At 45.3% G+C, this 18,734-nt stretch overlaps 1 protein-coding gene and 1 long non-coding RNA gene across 11 annotated transcripts in view; one reads left to right on the top strand and one right to left on the bottom strand.

The window, feature by feature from the left end:
- The window catches only part of LOC142047125 (uncharacterized), a 53,226-nt gene extending 43,469 nt beyond the window's left edge, over positions 1-9,757 (bottom strand). The window contains exons 1-2 of the long non-coding RNA XR_012656306.1: positions 7,284-9,757; positions 2,000-2,060 (exon numbers count right to left, since the gene is read on the bottom strand). This is a non-coding gene — a long non-coding RNA (uncharacterized LOC142047125). The remainder of the gene's footprint in view (positions 1-1,999; positions 2,061-7,283) is intronic.
- JADE2 (jade family PHD finger 2) overlaps positions 4,851-18,734 on the top strand; it is a 139,267-nt gene continuing 125,383 nt past the window's right edge. For 4 of the 10 annotated variants that reach the window (XM_032783494.2, XM_032783499.2, XM_032783498.2 and 1 more), the window contains exons 1-3: positions 5,681-6,466; positions 12,463-12,595; positions 18,211-18,268. In XM_032783494.2, coding sequence (XP_032639385.1) covers positions 12,527-12,595; positions 18,211-18,268 — 127 coding nt within the window. In that variant the 5' untranslated portion in view covers positions 5,681-6,466; positions 12,463-12,526. The other 6 variants (XM_032783496.2, XM_075068138.1, XM_075068136.1 and 3 more) reach the window with 4 other exon arrangements.

Below are 18,734 nucleotides of genomic sequence, written 5' to 3' on the forward strand. Positions count from 1 at the left end.
ATAACATGACATATATAAGATTATATATATATATATATATTATATATTAAACACAAAAAGCCGCTTCCAGCAGCTCCCATTGGCCTGGAGCTGCGAACTGCGGCCACTGGGAGCTGTGATCGGCCAAACCTGCAGACGCAGCAGGTACACAAACCGGCCCGGCCTGCCAGAGGCTTTCCCTGCAGAAGTGGTGGAACAAGTTTGGGAACCACTGATCTAGGCCATCACTGACAGGTGTTTGTCTAACCTATTCTTAAAAACCTCCAGTGACAGAGATTCCATAACCGCCCTAGGTACTTTGTTCCAGTGCTTAACTACCCTGATAATCTGGAAATTTTTCATAATGTTTAACATAAATCTCCCTTGCTGCAATTTAAGTCTTTAACTTCTTGTCCTCTCCTCATTAGTTAAGGAGAACAATTCATGAGTCTTCTCTGTGTAACAACCTTTTACGTACTTGAAGACTGTTATCATGTCTTACCTCAGTCATCTCTTCTCCAAACTAAACCCAATTTTTTTCAATCTTTCCTTGTACATCATGTTTTCTAGACCTTTAATCATTTTTGTTGCTCTCCTCTGGACTTTCTCCAATTTGTCCACATCTTTTCTGAATTGCGCCCAGATCAGAATACATTAGTCCAGTTGAGGCCTTATCTATGCTGAGTAGAGTGGAAGAATTACTTCTCATGTCTTGCTTACAACACTTTTGTTTATACATCACAGAATGACGTTTGCTTTTTTTGCAACAGTATTTTGTATTCCACTGTAACTGCCAGATCATTTTCTGCAGTACTCCTTCCTAGGCAGTCATTTCCCATTTTATATTTGTGAAACTGATTATTCCTTCCTAAGTGTAGTAGTTTGCATTTGTCCTTATTGAATTGCATCCTATTTATTTCAGACCATTTCTCTAGTTTATCAAAATAATTTTGAATTATAATCCTGCATTCCAAGGTGCTTGCAACCCTTCCCACATTGGTATCATCCACAAACTTTGTAAGTGTACTCTCTATGCCAGGGATCGGCAACCTTTCAGAAGAGGTGTGCCGAGTCTTCATGTATTCACTCTAATTTAAGGTTTTACGTGTCAGGAATACATTTTAACATTTTTAGAAGGTCTCTTTCTGTAAGTCTATAATATATAACTAGTTTACATAAAACAATAGTTTAAATAAGGTTTTTAAAATGTTTAAGAAGCTTCATTTAAATTAAATTAAAATGCAGAGCACCCCGGACAAGTGGCCAGGACCCAGGCAGTGTGAGTGCCACTGAAAATCAGCTCGAATGCCACCTTCAGCAGCATGCCATAGGTTGCCTACTCCTGCTCTATGCCATTATCCAAATCTTTTTTTAACAGAATCGGACTCAGGACAGATCCCTGTAGGACACCACTCAATATGCCCTTCCAGCTTGTGAACCATTGATAACTACTCTCTGAGAATGGTTTTCCAACCAGTTGTGCACCCACCCTATAGCAGGTTTATCTTGCCTATATTTCTGTAGTTTGTTTGTGAGACTGTCATGTGAGACAGTAACAAAAACCTTATTAAAGTCAAGATATATCACATCTACTGCTTCCCCCCTCCACAAGTTTTGTTAACTGTCAAAGGAGGATATTAGGCTGATTTGACAGATGTTCTTGACAAGCCCATATGGACTATTACTTACCACCTTATTTTCTTCTAGGGGCTTGCAATGGATTGTTCGATTACTTGCTCCATTATCCTTCTGGGTATTGCAATTAAGCTGACTGGTCTGTAATTCCCAGGTTGTCCTTATTCCCTTTATAGATGGGTAATATATTTGCCCTTTTTTGGTCCTCTGGGATCTCTCCTGTCCTCCACAAGTTCTCAAGGATAATCACAAATGGCTCAGAGGTCTCTTCAGCCAGTTCCTTAAGTATTCTAGAATGTATTTCACCAGGCCCTGCTGACTTGAAGACATCTAACTTGTCAAAGTAATTCTTAACTTGTTTTCCATTTTTACCCTCAGCTCTTACCTCATTTACACTGATGTTCACTATGTTAGTTGTCCAATCACTGCTAACTTTTTCTGTGAAACTGAAAAAAAAAAAAGGCATTTGACACTTCAGCCATTGCTGCATTTTCTGTTTATTGTCTTTCTCTCCTCATTGAGTAATGGGCCTACCTTGTTCTTGGTTTTCCTCTTGCCTCTCATGTTTGTTAGGCTAGTTTAATCTCATTTTGTCTGTTGGACCTTTTAATTTTGTCATTACATGCTTGTGTTGTTTTTTTTATATTCATCCTTTGTAGTTTGACCTCATTTCCATGTTTGGTATGTTTCTTTTTCGAGTTCCAGATCCTTGAAGATCTCCTGGTAAAGTTAGGGTGATTTCTTACCATACTTCTTATCTTTCCTATGCACTGGGATAGGTTGATTTTGTGCCCTTAATAATGTCTCTCTAAAAAAACTTAATTCTCCTGAACTCTTTTTGAGATATGCACTATGATACAGATTATGATACAAGTTTTAATTACATAGTCACATATTAGTTTTTCCATATGACATCTGCCTCATTCAGTGCACAGGAGAGACAATGATCAATTAATAACCAGCTTTTCAATATTTTTTATCCTCATTGTACATTGTGTAGCTTGAGGTCTTATATACGGCACACTATTCAAATCCTGCTCTGAAAACAGAATTATTAATTTCCTTATGGGCTTTTCTATGGCACTTATCACTTTAGTATCCAAGTGCTTCACAAACATTAATTAATGTAAGACCCCCTGTTCGGTGAGGGGGTAGTATATCCCCATTGTATGGATGAAGAGTGGAGGCAATTAAGGTAAAATGTACCCACTAATTTAGGGTGCCCAATTTGAGATGCCTAGGCACTTAGCACAGAACACTTAGCATTATATGGCACTTCATATGTTCATAGGAAAGCTTCCATTGACAACTCTGAGTGGTCACCACTTCTGCAAATCCTCTCCAAGGTTCTCAAGTTTGGCCCCTAGGAAAGGAAAAACCTATGAAAAGTTTGGTTTAAGTGACTTGCTTAACATCACCCAGGAACTCTGTAGCAGAAGCAGGGATCGAATTCAGTTCTCCAGAGTGGCAATCAATTTCCTTAATGATGAGATCCCTCCTTTCTCTTCTACAGTTCCCTGCCTCATTTACTACATACTTTCCAACTCCTGCTACAAATGAAGCAGGGGTCCTACAGAAAACAGCCTTCTTCACTGCACAGCCCTGCTCCATCCCCAGAGCAAGTGCATCCTGTGCACTGAATGAGGCAGGGGTTGTGCAAAAAAATAGTATGTTATCATGTAATTATAGACTGTATCAAATGCATACACACAAGGGGAGCAAACTGAAGTTGCACAAGCAAACTTCAGTTCCAGTCTCACCGGCCTCCTTGTTTGAGTTAGTCCTTTTCCTTCTATCTGTTCTGGCTTTTGTCTCCTCTGCATTTGAATTAGATTACTTCTTCCTCTACAATGCCTTGGGTGCAAGCAAGAGGGGGTTGTTGAAAACACAGGAGAGACAGCTCCCTACTCCTAATTCAAGTGGCTGGCTCAACTCCAGCCTGGAGTAGCTGGAAACAGTCATGACAAGGAAAGCTTTCCTGAGCCACTATATTGCCTTAGGCTGGACCATGCTCAGTCTCTCTGTGCCTTGGCAATGTGATTGGTCTGGTCAGCAGCACTAGGAGCTGTGAGGGCATAGAGCATGCTCAGTGAGGATAGAATCTTAGACTTTAGCTGTTAAAATCAAAGAAGTCTCTACTGAGTAGGTGCAAACTGCAATTTTACAAGGTTTAAAATATGGCCAAATGTGGGTGGATTTTCACAGAGATGGCAAAAGGCACATCCTAGACACAAAGGCTATCCCTGCTCCCACCAGATTTCAGGTCCCTGCTCCGAAGAATGGGGGCATTCAATGAAAAGTTCTCAAGATATTTTTAATATGGGCAAAACAGTGTATTTTCCCCTAACTTTGTCCTTGGCTGTGGCTGAACAAAACAGTAGAAATAAACCAGTCACTCAGCATGGAGAATTGCACTGCAAATGGTTACAGTTTGACAAATTATAAACTGAGAACAGGGTCTTATAATGGTAACCTTTATTATAGGAGGTATTGCCAGCCCAGTGTGTAACTATATACATCAAAAGCAGCAGAGAATCCTGTGGCACCTTATAGACTAACAGACGTTTTGGAGCATGAGCTTTAACTAATAGGCAGTTTTAGGTCTAATAAATTCAACAGAACTCTTCCTAACAGATTATTTTTGAAAGGGGAAAGTGGACTCTGTCATTAAATATACTCCAGTATTCTGCAGCAATGGTGCTGCAGCTTACAACAGAGTTATTGTAGTGGTGTTTGACTGACTGTTCCTGTAGAACACTACAAGGGTAAGGTACATTTTATAGCCTAGTAAATCTAGTTCAGTTAGTGAAACTTTTTAGTTTAAAATGATCAGTTCCATATTTTAATAGCTTTTCAAAAAAATACCTTAATTTGAATGTTCAACCTTCCCCATTGGAATTGTAAAGCATCTCTAAACTATTTGACAGGATCTATGCACAATCATAGACAAGATGAAATAATGAGGGAGCAGCCACTGTCTATGAAAAACCTAACCAAAGTGCAGTGTATATTTTGAAGAAAGGTCTCTATTAGAGGGGAAAAATCAGCATAAACTGCCTTAAACAACCAGACAGTTTAGGAAGGTTGGGCACCTCCTCCCCCCACTTCCTCCCCTCAACCCAAGATCCCTCACTGCATAGAAATAACTGTTCTTCCCACAGAGTAGGTGTCTAGTTCAAGCAGCCAGCGGTGGGTGTGGCCAGCTAGATACTGGATCAAGCTGCTGCTGCGGCCACCAGCACAGAAAATAGAAAGGCAGAGGAAAAGCAGTAGCAGCAAACGCTTCGAGAAATCAGTAACCCATTGAAGTGCATTTTTTGTGCATGAGAAGGTCACACTGAGAACAAGGGAGAGCTGTCTGCCCTCCTTTCTTGGAAAACTGTGCAAAGTTTTTTTGCGTTTTTAACCCTTTATATTTTAGCGGCTGGGGGGCGGAGGATGTGGGTGTGTGGGAGAAACAGCCCTAAGAAACCAAACCGATCAGCAACGAGGACAGCATCTGAATAGTGTTTTCTTTTCAACCCCTTCCCCCCGTTGCGACTGCTAAAAAAACAAATCCAGCATTTCACGGCCCCTCCCCCGCAGCCTTCTCCAGAAGTGATCAAAATAATAAGAAGGGGGAAAATCCCGTTTCTTGAAGCGGTGGTATTTCAAATACCCTCATCATCACCCTCCCCCCCAGCTGCCCAACGAAGTTTGTTTGTCTAGAGGAATAGCCTTCGACTGCATTTTTATCCTGATTTTACCGTCCTCCCCCATCCCCACCCAGCTGGCACTTTCAGGCACTTCTGGGCAATGCAAGCCCCTTTTTGCCCCTCACGAGGGTCTCCTGCAGGATTTTCTGAGTCCCTCTTTCCGCCTTGCCCAGAATCTGTTATTTGCAAGAAACGTCTTTTTGACGCAGGAGAAATGGCAAATTTTAAGTACGTCATTAATATGGCGCCAAAAGATTTTTTTCAAGTATAAGCTTATTTTTTAAGGTTGCAGCAGCAGCCTAGCGTACGCCTGTGCCCATAGCTCGGAGAAGAGAGGGGGAGTGAAGCGGAGGGGGGAGAGGAGGTAAAGAAGTGTGTGCGTTCCACGGCTGCTGCTGAGGGTGTTGTGTGTGTATGTGTGTGTGCGTGTGCGCGGCTGGGGATCATTGCGAAAGCGACCTGATCAGACTTGTACAGTGTGTGTGAGCAACCCGACCCCGCTGCTTGCCTCTACCCAGAGCAAAAGAGAGATGGGGACCCAACGCATCGGGGGGAGGTGAACGCCAAAGGGGGGTCGGGGGGGAGGGGCAACAAGACAACACATGCACAAACACAACCAGAGATGGGACCCATGTCTGCTGCACCTGGACCTGCTGCTGCCCAGGAAGAAACAACAAACAAGAAAAAAAGAAATTGAAGAAAGATTTTGGGGGAAGTGAAAATCATTCTTGATCATACTAATAATTTAAAAAGTCACTTCTCTGGTCCTCCCACCTGCCCCCCTCCCCAAATAAAAAGGTCAGCAGAAGAATTGGTCGTTGTTGTAAAGAGATCCTAAGGAAGTCTGGGTTAAAAAAGAAACAGAAACACGCATATAGGGCTGGATCGTGCACAGAGCGGCCATCTCGGCTGGAAGCAATTCTTTTGGGTTCGCATCTATGGAGTTACTTTGTATCCACTCCTAAGAGGAGGGTGTCATCTTCGGATCCAGCAGGGGGGTTATTTCCCCCCCCCCCTTCGCAATGATACCAGATTGATCGTGCAAAGGGGCTTTCCTGATCGTTTCAATCGCTGGAGCATCCCCCCCGCCCCCTCTCCACACTCCTTTGTAACCTGAGGGACAGTCTCAACTCTTTGAGGACACTCTCCCGGCAAAGGTAAAGGAGGATTGCGTTTTGGATTGCTTTAATTTGCAGCTGATCTTTATTTTGCATCTCTCTGGCTTTTTTTTCTCTTTCCATTTCGCTGGGCTGACTGCTAGGAAGGAAGAGGGGAAATGTGCAGCATTTTACCCAGATCGATTGCGCATGTTGGTCACTCATGTTTTAAAGAGTAAAAAGGAAGCAGCAGGAATGTAAACAAGAACTTTTAAAGGGTCGGCGCAGACGGTTTTTTTTTTATTTTCCAAATTAATGACTGCGGCAGAGCTGACCCCAAACCGCCTCTGGGTTGGGGAGGGGGAAAACAGCACCGTTTATTGTTGCAACGGGCAAAGCAGCCAGGCATCAGGGTCCAAAGGGATCCGGGTGCTTTGGGTCGGGAGGGGTGTGTGAAATGTGCCACATGAGGCAGCGAGGACAGCCCAGCAAGGGAGAGACACGAGTTTCATTTTGTTGATACGCAGCACGTTTTGGAGCCTTGCAATTCTTGGAGCTGGTGCACATGATCCGCTCTTCTCACGTGTTGGGGCTGCCAGGTCCCTGCCAAATCGTGCACGGCCCCAAACAATGCACCGGGGAGCGGAGGGGCGGGCAGCGTTCGCCCTGCTGGCGGGGGTGGTGGAGCCCGGGGCTGAGCTCCCTGGGCGCTCCGGGTTTGCAGCCGTGCTGTAGCGGGTGGGGGAGGGCTAGCGAGCGAGAGACGCGCCCTGCTGGGGGCACGGCGAGGTTTGGGAATGGAAATGTACAGGCAGCGGCCGCCGCAGGCCGGCTGCACGTTGGGGACAGGACTGTAGGGGGCATGGCTGTTGTTTACCTTCTCAAACTCTCACGGCTCCCGGCGGACTCCTCTGGGGGCGTCTCATCCTCTCCTGCTCCATCTCTGCCTGCCCACCCCCGAGCCAGTCTCCGCTCCCTCGCTCATCCCTCTTTCCTTCCTGCTCCCGTGCATTCCCTCACACCCCTCCGCTCTGCTCGCTCCTGCGGTCTGTCCTTCCTCTCGCTTTCTCATCCCCTCCATTCCCGTCTCCTTCGGGAGACTCCTCCGTCCAGCCCCTCTGCTCCGTGCAATGCAGTCCATCCTCCCTGGCTGCCTCTCTTGCATGCCTTTCCTCTCTTTCTGGATTTGTATCCATTCTCTTTCCTATTCTCCTGTATCCCAGCTTCATCCCTCTTGCCTGCAGGTCTCTTGCTGGTTCATATCCCCCCATTCCCTTCTCCCTCCTGCCTCCTTCTTCCCCATCTCTGTCTGTCACTGCCCCTCTCCTTCTGGCAGATGCCCATCTCTCATGCACAGTCTCCCTTGCCAGCACCCGCTCCTGTTTGTTTTCTGCGAGGGTCACGTCTTTCTTCCAGGAGATTCATTCAGCAGCATTTGAGGGAATCTCTTTAAGCAAAGATGGGAACAAGAAGTCCTGACATTAAGCAACAAATACTCCCTCTCATCCCCTCTGCTCTCCTTCGCATACAGTCCTTCTCTCTCCATTTGCTGGGGAGAGACATAGCCTCCAAAATGTCCTTCTCACTTTGGGTTTTTTTTCCCGATCTGGGTACATGAATACAGCCCTTCCCCTCCTGCTCTGATACAGTCCCCCTGCCCCCACCCTTCTCTGTATCTCATTATCTTACTGTCATCTTCACTCTTCCATGCTGCAATCACTTCTACGCATACATGCTCCCACTGGCTCGCCCTAATTCTCACACCCAGTCTCTTATAGCCCTTCTCAGGGCTGCACTACATCTCTACCCTTCCCTGCTAGAGAGAGACCCATAGTCTCCCACTGGCCTCATGATGCCCACGCTTTCTGTTCCTGCCAGCATCTCACTGGCCCCCTGGTGTTTACCTGGTTTCATTCTTTTACTGATCTCCTGTCTTCCTCTTTCTGTTTCACTGGTTTGTCTACTCCCTCATCCGTTTCATGCTAGGTTTTGCCGACTTGTTCTCCTCTTTCCCTTCCTCTAGGGGGAAGCAAAATGCATCCAAGATAGCATCTTCTGCAATGTTTGTTTTGCAAAGCAAGTACCCTGCTCCCTTGTATCCATGTGCACATAGAAATAGGAGTGAGCTCTAGGTCTAGTTCCCTCTTGAATGACTGGCCACTGTCTCTGAGGGATCATTTAATGATCAGCACTTGCCTGCTACTTTCACAATCTTGACCATACTTTTTTACAATTTGGTGTCTCTTTGGTGGAGCATCTAATTGGATTTTAATTTTAGGAACTGGGTTTACATTTAATTTGGAGCTAATTACCTTTTCAAATGACATTGAATCCATCTGTCAACTCCCCTCCTTGAAAAGTGCTTTCAAAGTGAAATAGTGTGGGAAGTTGGGAACTGCTTTTGCAGGGTGCAAAAGCTACTTGATTTTCAGGCTCAGGTGCAATTGTGGAAAGACCCCTGTGTGGCCCTAAGTCCCATTAATCTTTTGAACAGCAAGTGCAAATCTCAAACTACCTGGCAAGATGCCCTTTCCAAATACCAAGCCAATTCGTTTTCTTCCCTTCCCCCATACCACCTATCATTACAAATAATGCAATTACTGTTTTAAATCTGGATCCCCCTTACCAATGAGATCTTTGGAAATGAGGATTTGGCTCCACATAAGGTGGTGCTCAGCCTCTCCCTTGGGGTAAAAAGCCTTGGTTTTAGGAACTGTGTTTGACCATTAAGCATTTATTAGCCATTGAGGTTAAAGTAATTGTGAGCTAGAAGTAAAAATAGTTTGCAAAAAGGTTACGTTTGTTTTATAGTAGGAAAGATCAGATGGATTTCTGAAAATCAAGGCTATGTCCAGAAACCGAGTTAAGGGTTATAGGCAGGGAGATGAAATTAATTTAATTCATTTGTTATTCTGCTAATAGAGCATTTGACACCAAGCTCTGAAAGTTGCCTGACATGTGGTCCTCAAACTGCCAGTTCAATAGGATTTGACCCTGTGGGATTTTGTGCATGTTCTGAGGTTCTGAGTGCCCTGAGTTAAGAGTGCTCAGGAATATGCAGGACAGAGCCATTGATTCTGTGCACAGCATGCAGTGCCCATGCTCATTTACTTTTCTCTCTGTATTTGTGCATGTCACAAGGTGGGACTCACCCGTGCAGCACCTCCTGCTGGTCATCCGGGGAATTAGTGTTTCCAGCCTCCAGAGCGCCCTCTACAAGCCGGTGTCCCACTTGCTGCTGGGCCTGAGTCCCTCCTGGACCCCGGTGCCCCTTTCAGGCCAAGTTGCTGCCCCCTGGCAGTACCCCCACACATCTGGGTCTCCCCTCCCTGGGGAACCCCCACCCTCTATCCCCACCTCACCTCAGACTATGGCTACTGCCAGTTGTGATCTAGCCCCTTTCACTGGGGCAGACTGCAGTATAAATGCCACTCATCATCAGCAAGCGGGGTTTGGACCTACTGCCTCTACCTACCCTTGGCCTGCCCCTCCGCAACCCCAGTACTCTTTCTGGCCTTTAACAAGGCCTGCAGTCTGGGGAGTTTCCAAGCTGGGGCTCCCCCAGCTCCTCTAGTCTTCCACCAGCCCTGCTCCACTTTAGGTACTCTTTCTCAGCTCCCAGGCAGCCAGGCCCTTCTCTCTGAAGAACTAGAAGGAGAATCCTCTCAGCTCCTGGCTTCACTGGCTTTTATAGGGCCAGCTGCAGTCTGACTGGGGCGTGGCCCAGCTGCGGCTGCTTCTCCAATCAGCGAGCCTTTAGCCTGCAGCCCCAGCCCTCTGCCAGGGCTGGCTTCAAGCCCTTTCAGGGCAGGAGCAGGTGACCACCCTGCTACAGTGCATAACCATTCACGCATCCGGGCAGAGTTCCTCTGGGCGGCATCCACTGGCTCCCTTGACGCCTTTGAGGAGCAGTGGGCGCTGTCCGGGGTTCTCTGCTTGGTGTCCCCGTCAGGCTCCCTTCTTATGACCCTTTGACTGCACTCCTGTCCCTGTTCTTTTATTAGTTGTCCCCTGGAATCAGTTGGGTTGTGAGGTCCTGTAAATCCTCCCCTTAGGCTGGGGGGGATCCTTTAGCAGTCGACAGGCTGCCGCTCGCCCAGTTCCCGGAAACCCAATAGGTACAGTGCATAACTGTTCACGCATCCGGGCAGAGTTCCTCTGGGTGGCATCCACTGGCTCCCTTGATGCCTTCAAGGGGCAGTGGGTGCTGTCTGGGGTTCTCTGCTCAGTGTCCCCGTCAGGCTCCCTTCTTATGACCCTTTGACTGCACTCCTGTCCCTGTTCTATTAGTTGTCCCCCGAAATAAGTTGGGTTTTTGAGGTCCCGTAGATCCTCCCCTTAGGCTGGGGAGGGATCCTTTAGCAGTCAACGGGATGCCGCCTGCCCAGTTCCCAGAAACCCAATAGGTGCAGCGCATAACGAAGTTTCAGTGTGTGACACCCTCTTCGTGCCCAGAGTAACCTCTCTGATGTCCGTGATGGGTTTAAACATGTGAAGAGAGCTGATTAATGAGAGGATGAAAATAAAAGAAAAGGAAAGTCAAATCATAAATATGAGTAATAAAGAAAAAAATCCCCTACTAGATATGGAAAAAATGCAAAGCAGAGGAAATGAGCGAGACTTGTTTTGTTTTAAATTTAAATGAGATTAAAATTTGCTCCAGGAACCAAGACAGCAAGCAGTGCTTAGTGCAGAGAAGAACAAGGACGCTTGTCTTTTACTGAGACACTTTAGATGCCCTTTGCTCTAACACATTGAAATTGATTGCAACCCACACAGAAATTAATGGGTCAGATCAGATTCACCACTCCAGATGCAGTGGGGTGCTGTCTGATACTACCCATGCCTGTGGGAACGCTGCTGCAGATGGTGCGTTCATCCCCAGAAAAGGGCAGCATTAAAATCCAATTGAGGCTTCTTATTCGAAGCCTGCCCAGGAGAGCTAGCAAGCTGGGACCCATCCTGTCTCAGGCCAGCTACAGACACTGTGACTGTGCTGGCAAGCTCCAGGCTTCCCATCAGAGCAGGTGTTGTGGGTGGTTTGCAGCACTGGGCAGAGGTGGAAAGGTCTGGGGAGGGCTGTGCAAGAGGGGACCAGAGGGCAATATTTTTTCCCTAATTAACATAGCAAGTGTCTTAATTGAAGTGAGAGCAGGCCAGAAGGCAGCACATAGGGGACAAACCCTAGCTTAAAATATATGTAATGAATCACAGCATCTAAAATAGAAGCAGTGAACTACTGGGATGTTAGTAGGGATAGTCAATGGGGCTGATCCACGGTCCCCCTGGCTCTTAACTTCCCTCTCCTTTCCCTGCATTCACATCCGGTAGACTCTGGCTGTCCCCCTCTTGTTCCTCAGCACCCAGCTGCCCAAGACCCTGATCTCTCTCTTCCTCTTCCTCCTTCTCTCCCAGCCCTCTTCTTGTCCCTAATGATAATGGAAGATCTCCTCTGCCTTTTTGTCCCCTTCACAAAGCTGTGTGCATCAGCCTTCCCTTTCCTATCTCCTAGGAATAACCTCTATCTGTCTCAAGTCTCTGCTTCTCTGCCCTGACCCTTTTAAAGCACCTCCTAGCTAATGAGGACCTGCCTCCCTGGCCAGACTTTTCCACCAGGACCTAAAAAGCAGGAAATTGACCAGGAGCAGCCTAGATACCAAGGCATTCTCATTTCTCTGAACATTTAAGGTTCCTTGGGTTTCAGGGCCAGGGCAACAGGGAATTGGTGCTAATGCCGGGTGGGTCAGTCAGGCATCCTTGTTTGCAGCCGGGTCACTGGGTAGGTGGTAGCTCAAGCCTCTTACCTGGGGCTAAGCCTGTAAGCAGACCATGGCTCAGGCTTCCTGCCCAAGGGCTAAACAGATAAACAGCCAAGGGTTCATTCAGCCCCGAGTGAAGGGCTGGGAGTAGGGGGATCTGGGCCTGCCCTTCTTCACCAGGTTCCAGCCCAGGGCCCTAGAAACGATGGGTGGTCCCGCCACAGAGTTGGCAGGGAAGCGTGGAGTAGCTACCTTGTCTCCCAGCAGCACAACTGAGTCAATATCTCATTTCCATAGGCTACTTCCTACCGGTGGCTCGTGAGGCTGCTCCACGGCTGCTGAGTCCTGGTTCCTCTGCTCCATGTCGAGAGGCTCACTTTCTGCTTCCTCTCTGGGTCTCCGTCTCATAGGCAGATGTTTCTTTACTCAGGTGTTTCACATCCTCTTCTGCCTGGTCTTCTCCCAGGCTGGCTCAGGGGGACCATCGTCTGCCACAGCTGGTTGAGGGTTCTGCTGGCACTTTGGTGCCCTGGAAAGGACATCTGTCTCCTTCCCTGGCCTAACCCCAGCTGAGTTGCAAGTGCAGGGCCCTGCTCTTGTACTTTCTGTCTCACCCCCCTATGTCCTGTGTGTGGGGCGGAGCTTGGTTAGCTGAGCTCCCAAGGTGGGTTAATCCCCTCTGTCCTAGAGTGAGGCCAGTGCATCACACATGCCTCAATGATTTACCAGCAGAATCAGGGGGATTGGACCTAGTGTGTATATTTCCTTGCCAGGATTAAATAATGCTCTGTAGAGATTTGTTAACCATGTGAAGCTAATTCAGCCCTGGTGTAAGTGGGAAGCATAACATCCATTGAAACCTTAGGATCTGCTCTTAGTTGTGTCAGGGTTGAATTTGACCTGTGGCATTTTTGCACAGCAAATTCTGCCCCTTAACTGAAAAGTTTGTTCTCTTGTTATCACAAAGCCATCTAAATATACCAAATGCAAAAACCCGCATTGGAGTTCATGGGAGTTTTGTGTGAATAATGATTGAGTCCTGTAGGATTTGGCTCCAAAAGTGTAAAGGTAAAATGTATGTCACAGTCCGATGAAGATGAATGAGCCTGTGACAGTATAATATCTGAAACCTCTCTATCCTCTTTGTATGTTATACCTGTCTAATTGCCTGTCATACAGACCTCAAGACAAGGCAAATAAACAGATAACACAAAAGGGAAAACACAGTGACCTGCCCCATTCTTCTAATTCACAAAAATGGAATGGCAGTACCATGGGTTGTTACAAGAAAGTGATTGATTCGGAAAAAAGTTTCCTAAGTTACCACTGAGGCCATTGCTTTCTATTTGTATTTCTGTTTCCTTATGTTAGTATCAAACAGGGAAGTGGTTTCTCACAGCTCCCATTGCAATTTAGGAAGAAAACACAGAATTCAATGTGTTTTTCACAACCATCACACAACATAAGAAATAGTTGGAGAGGGGAAGCTAGGAGCACAAGGGAAGGTCTTAGGATAGGCATACCTCCCCCACCCCCCCAAAACAAACCAGGAATATATGATGACCAAATAATATTTTACTGTAATTTTCTCTCCAGAGAACATATGTAGATTAATTAGAGTTTAATATAGGGGATCCAATCACATTAAAGTGCTTTAGGAATTTGCGAATAGAGTTTGCTATATAATTCTGTCTTTCATGTTAAAGAGTGCCTCTATAGGAGAGACCTTTCCAATCAAAATTATATTAGCATCTTATTTTATTCATGCTCCTTAGTGACCTGCTGTAGAGGTGGTCTCAGAAATTGCCTGCTTGGAATGCATTTTTTGGGAAAGTAACTGTGTTTTGTATGAGGGCATTGTTAGGCCATGGTTCTGTGCTTGAGTATGAACAGTAAAGCTGAAAGCAGAGGGGAGTTCAGGCAGATTTTTGTGCTGTGGCCCCCATGGTCCGTGGAACCTCTCATCACAGACATATGCGAAGTCTTCTAGCATTTCCGCTTCACCTACAATATCCCAGAATGCTTTATTCTAGCACATCACAGATACCAAATGTTACATTGCAACCCCAGGTACCTGTGATGCCACAGAGTGAGAGAGTGCATTTTGGAGAAGGGATGGATTTGCTATGCCAGAGCAGAATCTCTGCCCAGTGAGCTGAGATGTGCCAGTAGATTTCCCAGAGGATATGAAGAGTGAAGGGTTAGTCAAAAAGTATTCATTTGTGACTGCCCCCCAAAGCCTGGTAAAAGCCTTTCTAATGGTCTTTGCTTCTTTAAAACCCAAATTTTGGGCTAAATATGACCTGACAGTAACCTTTAAGAGCATTTTTTTCCCCATTTGTTTATGACTTTGATAAAGATCTTCTATGTGGAAAAGGTTAGTTAAAGGAGAAATGAAATTAAAACATGAATCAAGATTATTTTTAAAGTGTCACATATGTGTGTGGACTTAAAAATTACCCAGTAATATGTTTTCAAACCAAATTGGCTGTGAAAACTTCTTTCACAGACCAGGCAAGGCTTGAGTCCAGGCTCTTAAAGGTCTATGTTTTCTCTGCTAGAGATGATGACGTAACTAAAGGAATGCAAGGAATGTAGCTCCCTGCATTGTTAGGTAGGATGCCTGAGGGGTGACTCAGTGATCTAATCAGCAGGTTGGGGCCACTGAGATTCCCTGGAATCACATGACCAAATTCTGGTAGAGTTGACTCAGCTATTTATTCCTCCAAGATTACTGAATTAAGTGCCATCCACTTCACTGCGTAGAGGCTTTCAGACAAGACATTAAGAAAACAGTGTCCTTTCTGTTCTGCATGGAAATTAAGGACCCTGCAACATTTTTCCTAAGAACTGTGACTGGTCCAGTGCCCTGGGCCAAAACGTCCTCTCCCTTCACTTATGCAGTGTATTGTGCATCAGCTGGCTGTCTTCATCCTCCCAAGATCTGGAGGCATTTCAGTTGTGCTGTATGTCTGTATGGCCAAATTCTGTTCAAATCAATGGAGTTAATCCAGATTTAAAGCAGAATTATGTAGAGCAGAATTTGTTTTAGAGGGTGCAATCCTGGCTTCACTCAAGTCAGTGGCAAAACAATTGATTTATATAGAACCAGGAGTTTACCCATGCTGTGTAAATCACTTTGGAATGAAAGATGCTGTGTAAATGTAAAATAGTATTAATATACTGATCCTGTAGTCTTTCTGTATTTAGAATTCACATGGATTTTGATGGGAGGGATGTGTGTGGAATGTCTGCATTATTGCCTTAACAGAATAATGTTTGCCCTTCTATAATGGCTCCCATCCAAGGATCTCAAAGCACTTTACAAACATAAATTAAAGTTAGCCTCCTCACTTCTAGGGGCAGGGCCTTATTTACAGGTGAGAAAAACGAGTTATAGAGAAGTGATTTGTCTAAGGTCACTCAGGAAGTCTCTAGAACAGCTGGGAACAGGACTGAGGGGCCAAATTCAGTGTGGGTGAAATCAGTGGAGTTTCAGCAGAGTATGCCAGGGCAGAAATTAGTCATAGTCACCTGACTCCCACACCTATGCCTTGATCACATAACCATCCTTCTTCCCTTGGGTGAAGGCCTTAGGAGTCAATGATACTATCATGTCTTCCAGGAGAACCTTAGGTGGATGACACGTGCCTTGGTGCTCTACAGGAAATTCCATTGGGCATTACTAGAATCCTTTGGTTTCCATGGCTCTCTGTTTCATTCTACTAGCCTATGTTTGTTTCAGTTGTATGAAGAATTAGCCCTAGGAGTCAGTCAATCAGAAGCCCAATCATTGTGCTCCAAAATCCTGTGTGCCAGTTGGAACCAATAGGAACCAGCTGAAAATGTCCAACTGGAATTTCCACTAAGGATAAGTAAACTGCTGTTAAATCCATCTTTAATATCTTTTTCCCCAAGCAAAATCTAATGGCTTGTAAGTACAAGGCTGGTTTAATAACATCTGTTTCCTCTTGAATCACTCCAAGTATTGATATTGCCATATTCTCAAGGAACATTTTTAATCATGTTTTGACAGCGCAATGTTTTACCACAACACTGATAGTTAAATGTTTATGTTACTTTGTAGTATTATCCCTTATAATGCTGAGATAAAACATTGCACATGTACTGAGAAATAAAGACATTGCTAGGATTTTATATGTTGAGGTATTGGTGGGTATCTCATATTCTCTGAGGGAAAAATGGCGTGCTATGGCATGCTATTAAGTGTGGTTTGTTGTTAATAGCTACTCTGATTAAATCATACACAAAATACATACAAATGTTTTATTCTCCTTTTCCTCCTAAGATTTTAGGAAAAACGGGGGTAAGTGCAATCTAAGTGCCCCTTAGCCTTCTTAGGAAAAATAAATTACTGGGAGGAATGCCATGAGAATGTGCGTGTGTGTGCGCGTGTGTATATATACGTATATGTACATAACATATGAAATGTCTGCCCACATCCCATAATATAATTTAGATTAGTTAATAAGACATCACTTTTCCTCTGTAGCTCGCAAACCTCTGTGCAGAGGTAGGGAAGTACCGTTATCCACATTTTACAGATTGGGAAACTGAGGCACAGAGAAGCTAATTATTTTAAAGCGTTTCTTAGTCTGGGTGCTTCGGTTTTTGTGTGTCCAATATTAGACTCCTAGGATCTGATGTCAGGACTACTAAGCACTCACACTCCCATTGACTTCAGTCAATTCTGTGACTTGTCCAAGGTCACAAAGCGAGTCGGCAGCAGAAGAGGGAATATCCCTTGTACCATGCTGATAGCGCCCAGACGGTGGATTGCTAAACTGGGCTGTACAGGAGGCCACCCCTTCAAATCCTCTGGGGAAATTGCAGTTAGTGCAGAGTGTGGCAGCTCAGCCAAGACTGAGCAACCAGTTCTTCCCCATCCCCCACAAACTGGTAGGTGGCGAGGGGTGAGAGGATGAGGAGTAGATGGAGCCATGGCTTTTTAGGCATTGTTTTTCACACTGCACCTGTGCTCTGCGAGCTACCCCTGCTTTCATTTGATATCCAGGTGAAGTTTATTGGCTTGGGTCATGTCTCCTAGTGACCTGTCACATCATGTTATTCCTCAGCAGTGGTGCTGTAGGATGATTAACAGACCTGGGAGGGGACTAGTGGCAGGGTGTTCTTGGTGAGGGGTTCAGCTCTCCTTAGTAGGCTTCCCACTTTGATTTGCTAGAGACTGGATTTTGTGACCTTTGAGACATGATGCAAGACTCACTTGTTCTTGCAGGCTTTGCCGGGATGGGTCTGGGGTTGAGATGGAGGCCTTGATGAAGGTTACACCGGTGTTATGGAAAGGTTAGTAGGAGGTCTGTGTTATGGGAAGTATATTTCAGGTTTGTATGGAATGCAACTAGGATTTGACAGGCACATGTGAAGTCTAAGTTAAACGGATATTGGCTGAGTGGGCAAGTGGGAAGATGAGTCAGAGGGTGACATCCTGGCTCCTCTGAAGTCAAAGGCAAAACTCCTGTTGACTTCAGTGGAGCCCAGATTTCACCCAAAGTGCATAGATCCATTTCTTACATCTATTCCCTTCTTAACATTATAGCTCAATCCTGTAGTTCACTGGCCATCTATTACCATATTCGACAAGCGACTGCTGCTTAATTCAGTACCTCTGTATTCCAGTCTTTAAGGCAGATTTCCAGGGGTTCTCTATGCTGTAGTGAGGAACATTCTTCACTAGTGCATTTGGACGGCAGACTTGAATGGGCATTAGGCAAATTGCTGTACAGAGCAGAGTGACAAAAATGCAATCACATCCTTACCTCCTACCAGCAGAGAAACTCAGGAGAGAAATTTTGCCATCCTTAAAGTTTTGTGAAGTAGGGACTCAGTGCTGTTTTACATTCTTTAACCCTCCCTCCGACCCCTCATACTTCTCAGTCATTAGGGTAAGTATTTGCTAGTGTGACTGGGTTAACATGATGTGTGGATATTCAGAGATAACAATGATTTGGTACAGTGATGAGTTTCCTGAACAGTAAGTGTAACATTCAATTTCTTTTGTTACAGATGGAAGAGAAACGACGAAAGTACTCAATCAGCAGTGATAACTCAGACACCACTGACAGTAAGACCTTTAATTCAAGGCTTTGAACAAGATAACTGAGCGATTCACCTCCAGCAGGGAAAGCATTTGAATAATTACTTTGTGAGGAGTTGGGAAAGCTGCATTTACTGGGTAGTCTCAGTACACTAAACTGTGCACTGGGATCCATTTTCAAAAATACATTACTGATGTATGACGAGTTGGCATCAATTTAAATGTCTGGCTATGGGCGTCTCTTATCTGATAAAAGTGTCCTCCTCCAGTGAGCAGTTTGGGTGAGAGACAGAGAGACAGCACTACAAAGCAGCGTTGATTGCAGAACTTCAAATAAAACAAAGCTCTTATTAGACAGGGCATTGCAGACTGTCATCTCACCTTTATTACACTCAGTGTGCATTTAGCTTCAGATGGAATCATGTTCATGGAAAGTAAAGTTCCTATTGGGAAACTAAGTATTGAGCGCTCCCTGTAGTCTCTGTGAAAATGG

The sequence above is a fragment of the Chelonoidis abingdonii genome, chromosome 7 (assembly GCF_003597395.2).
Source record: "Chelonoidis abingdonii isolate Lonesome George chromosome 7, CheloAbing_2.0, whole genome shotgun sequence".
Taxonomy (NCBI): domain Eukaryota; kingdom Metazoa; phylum Chordata; order Testudines; family Testudinidae; genus Chelonoidis; species Chelonoidis abingdonii.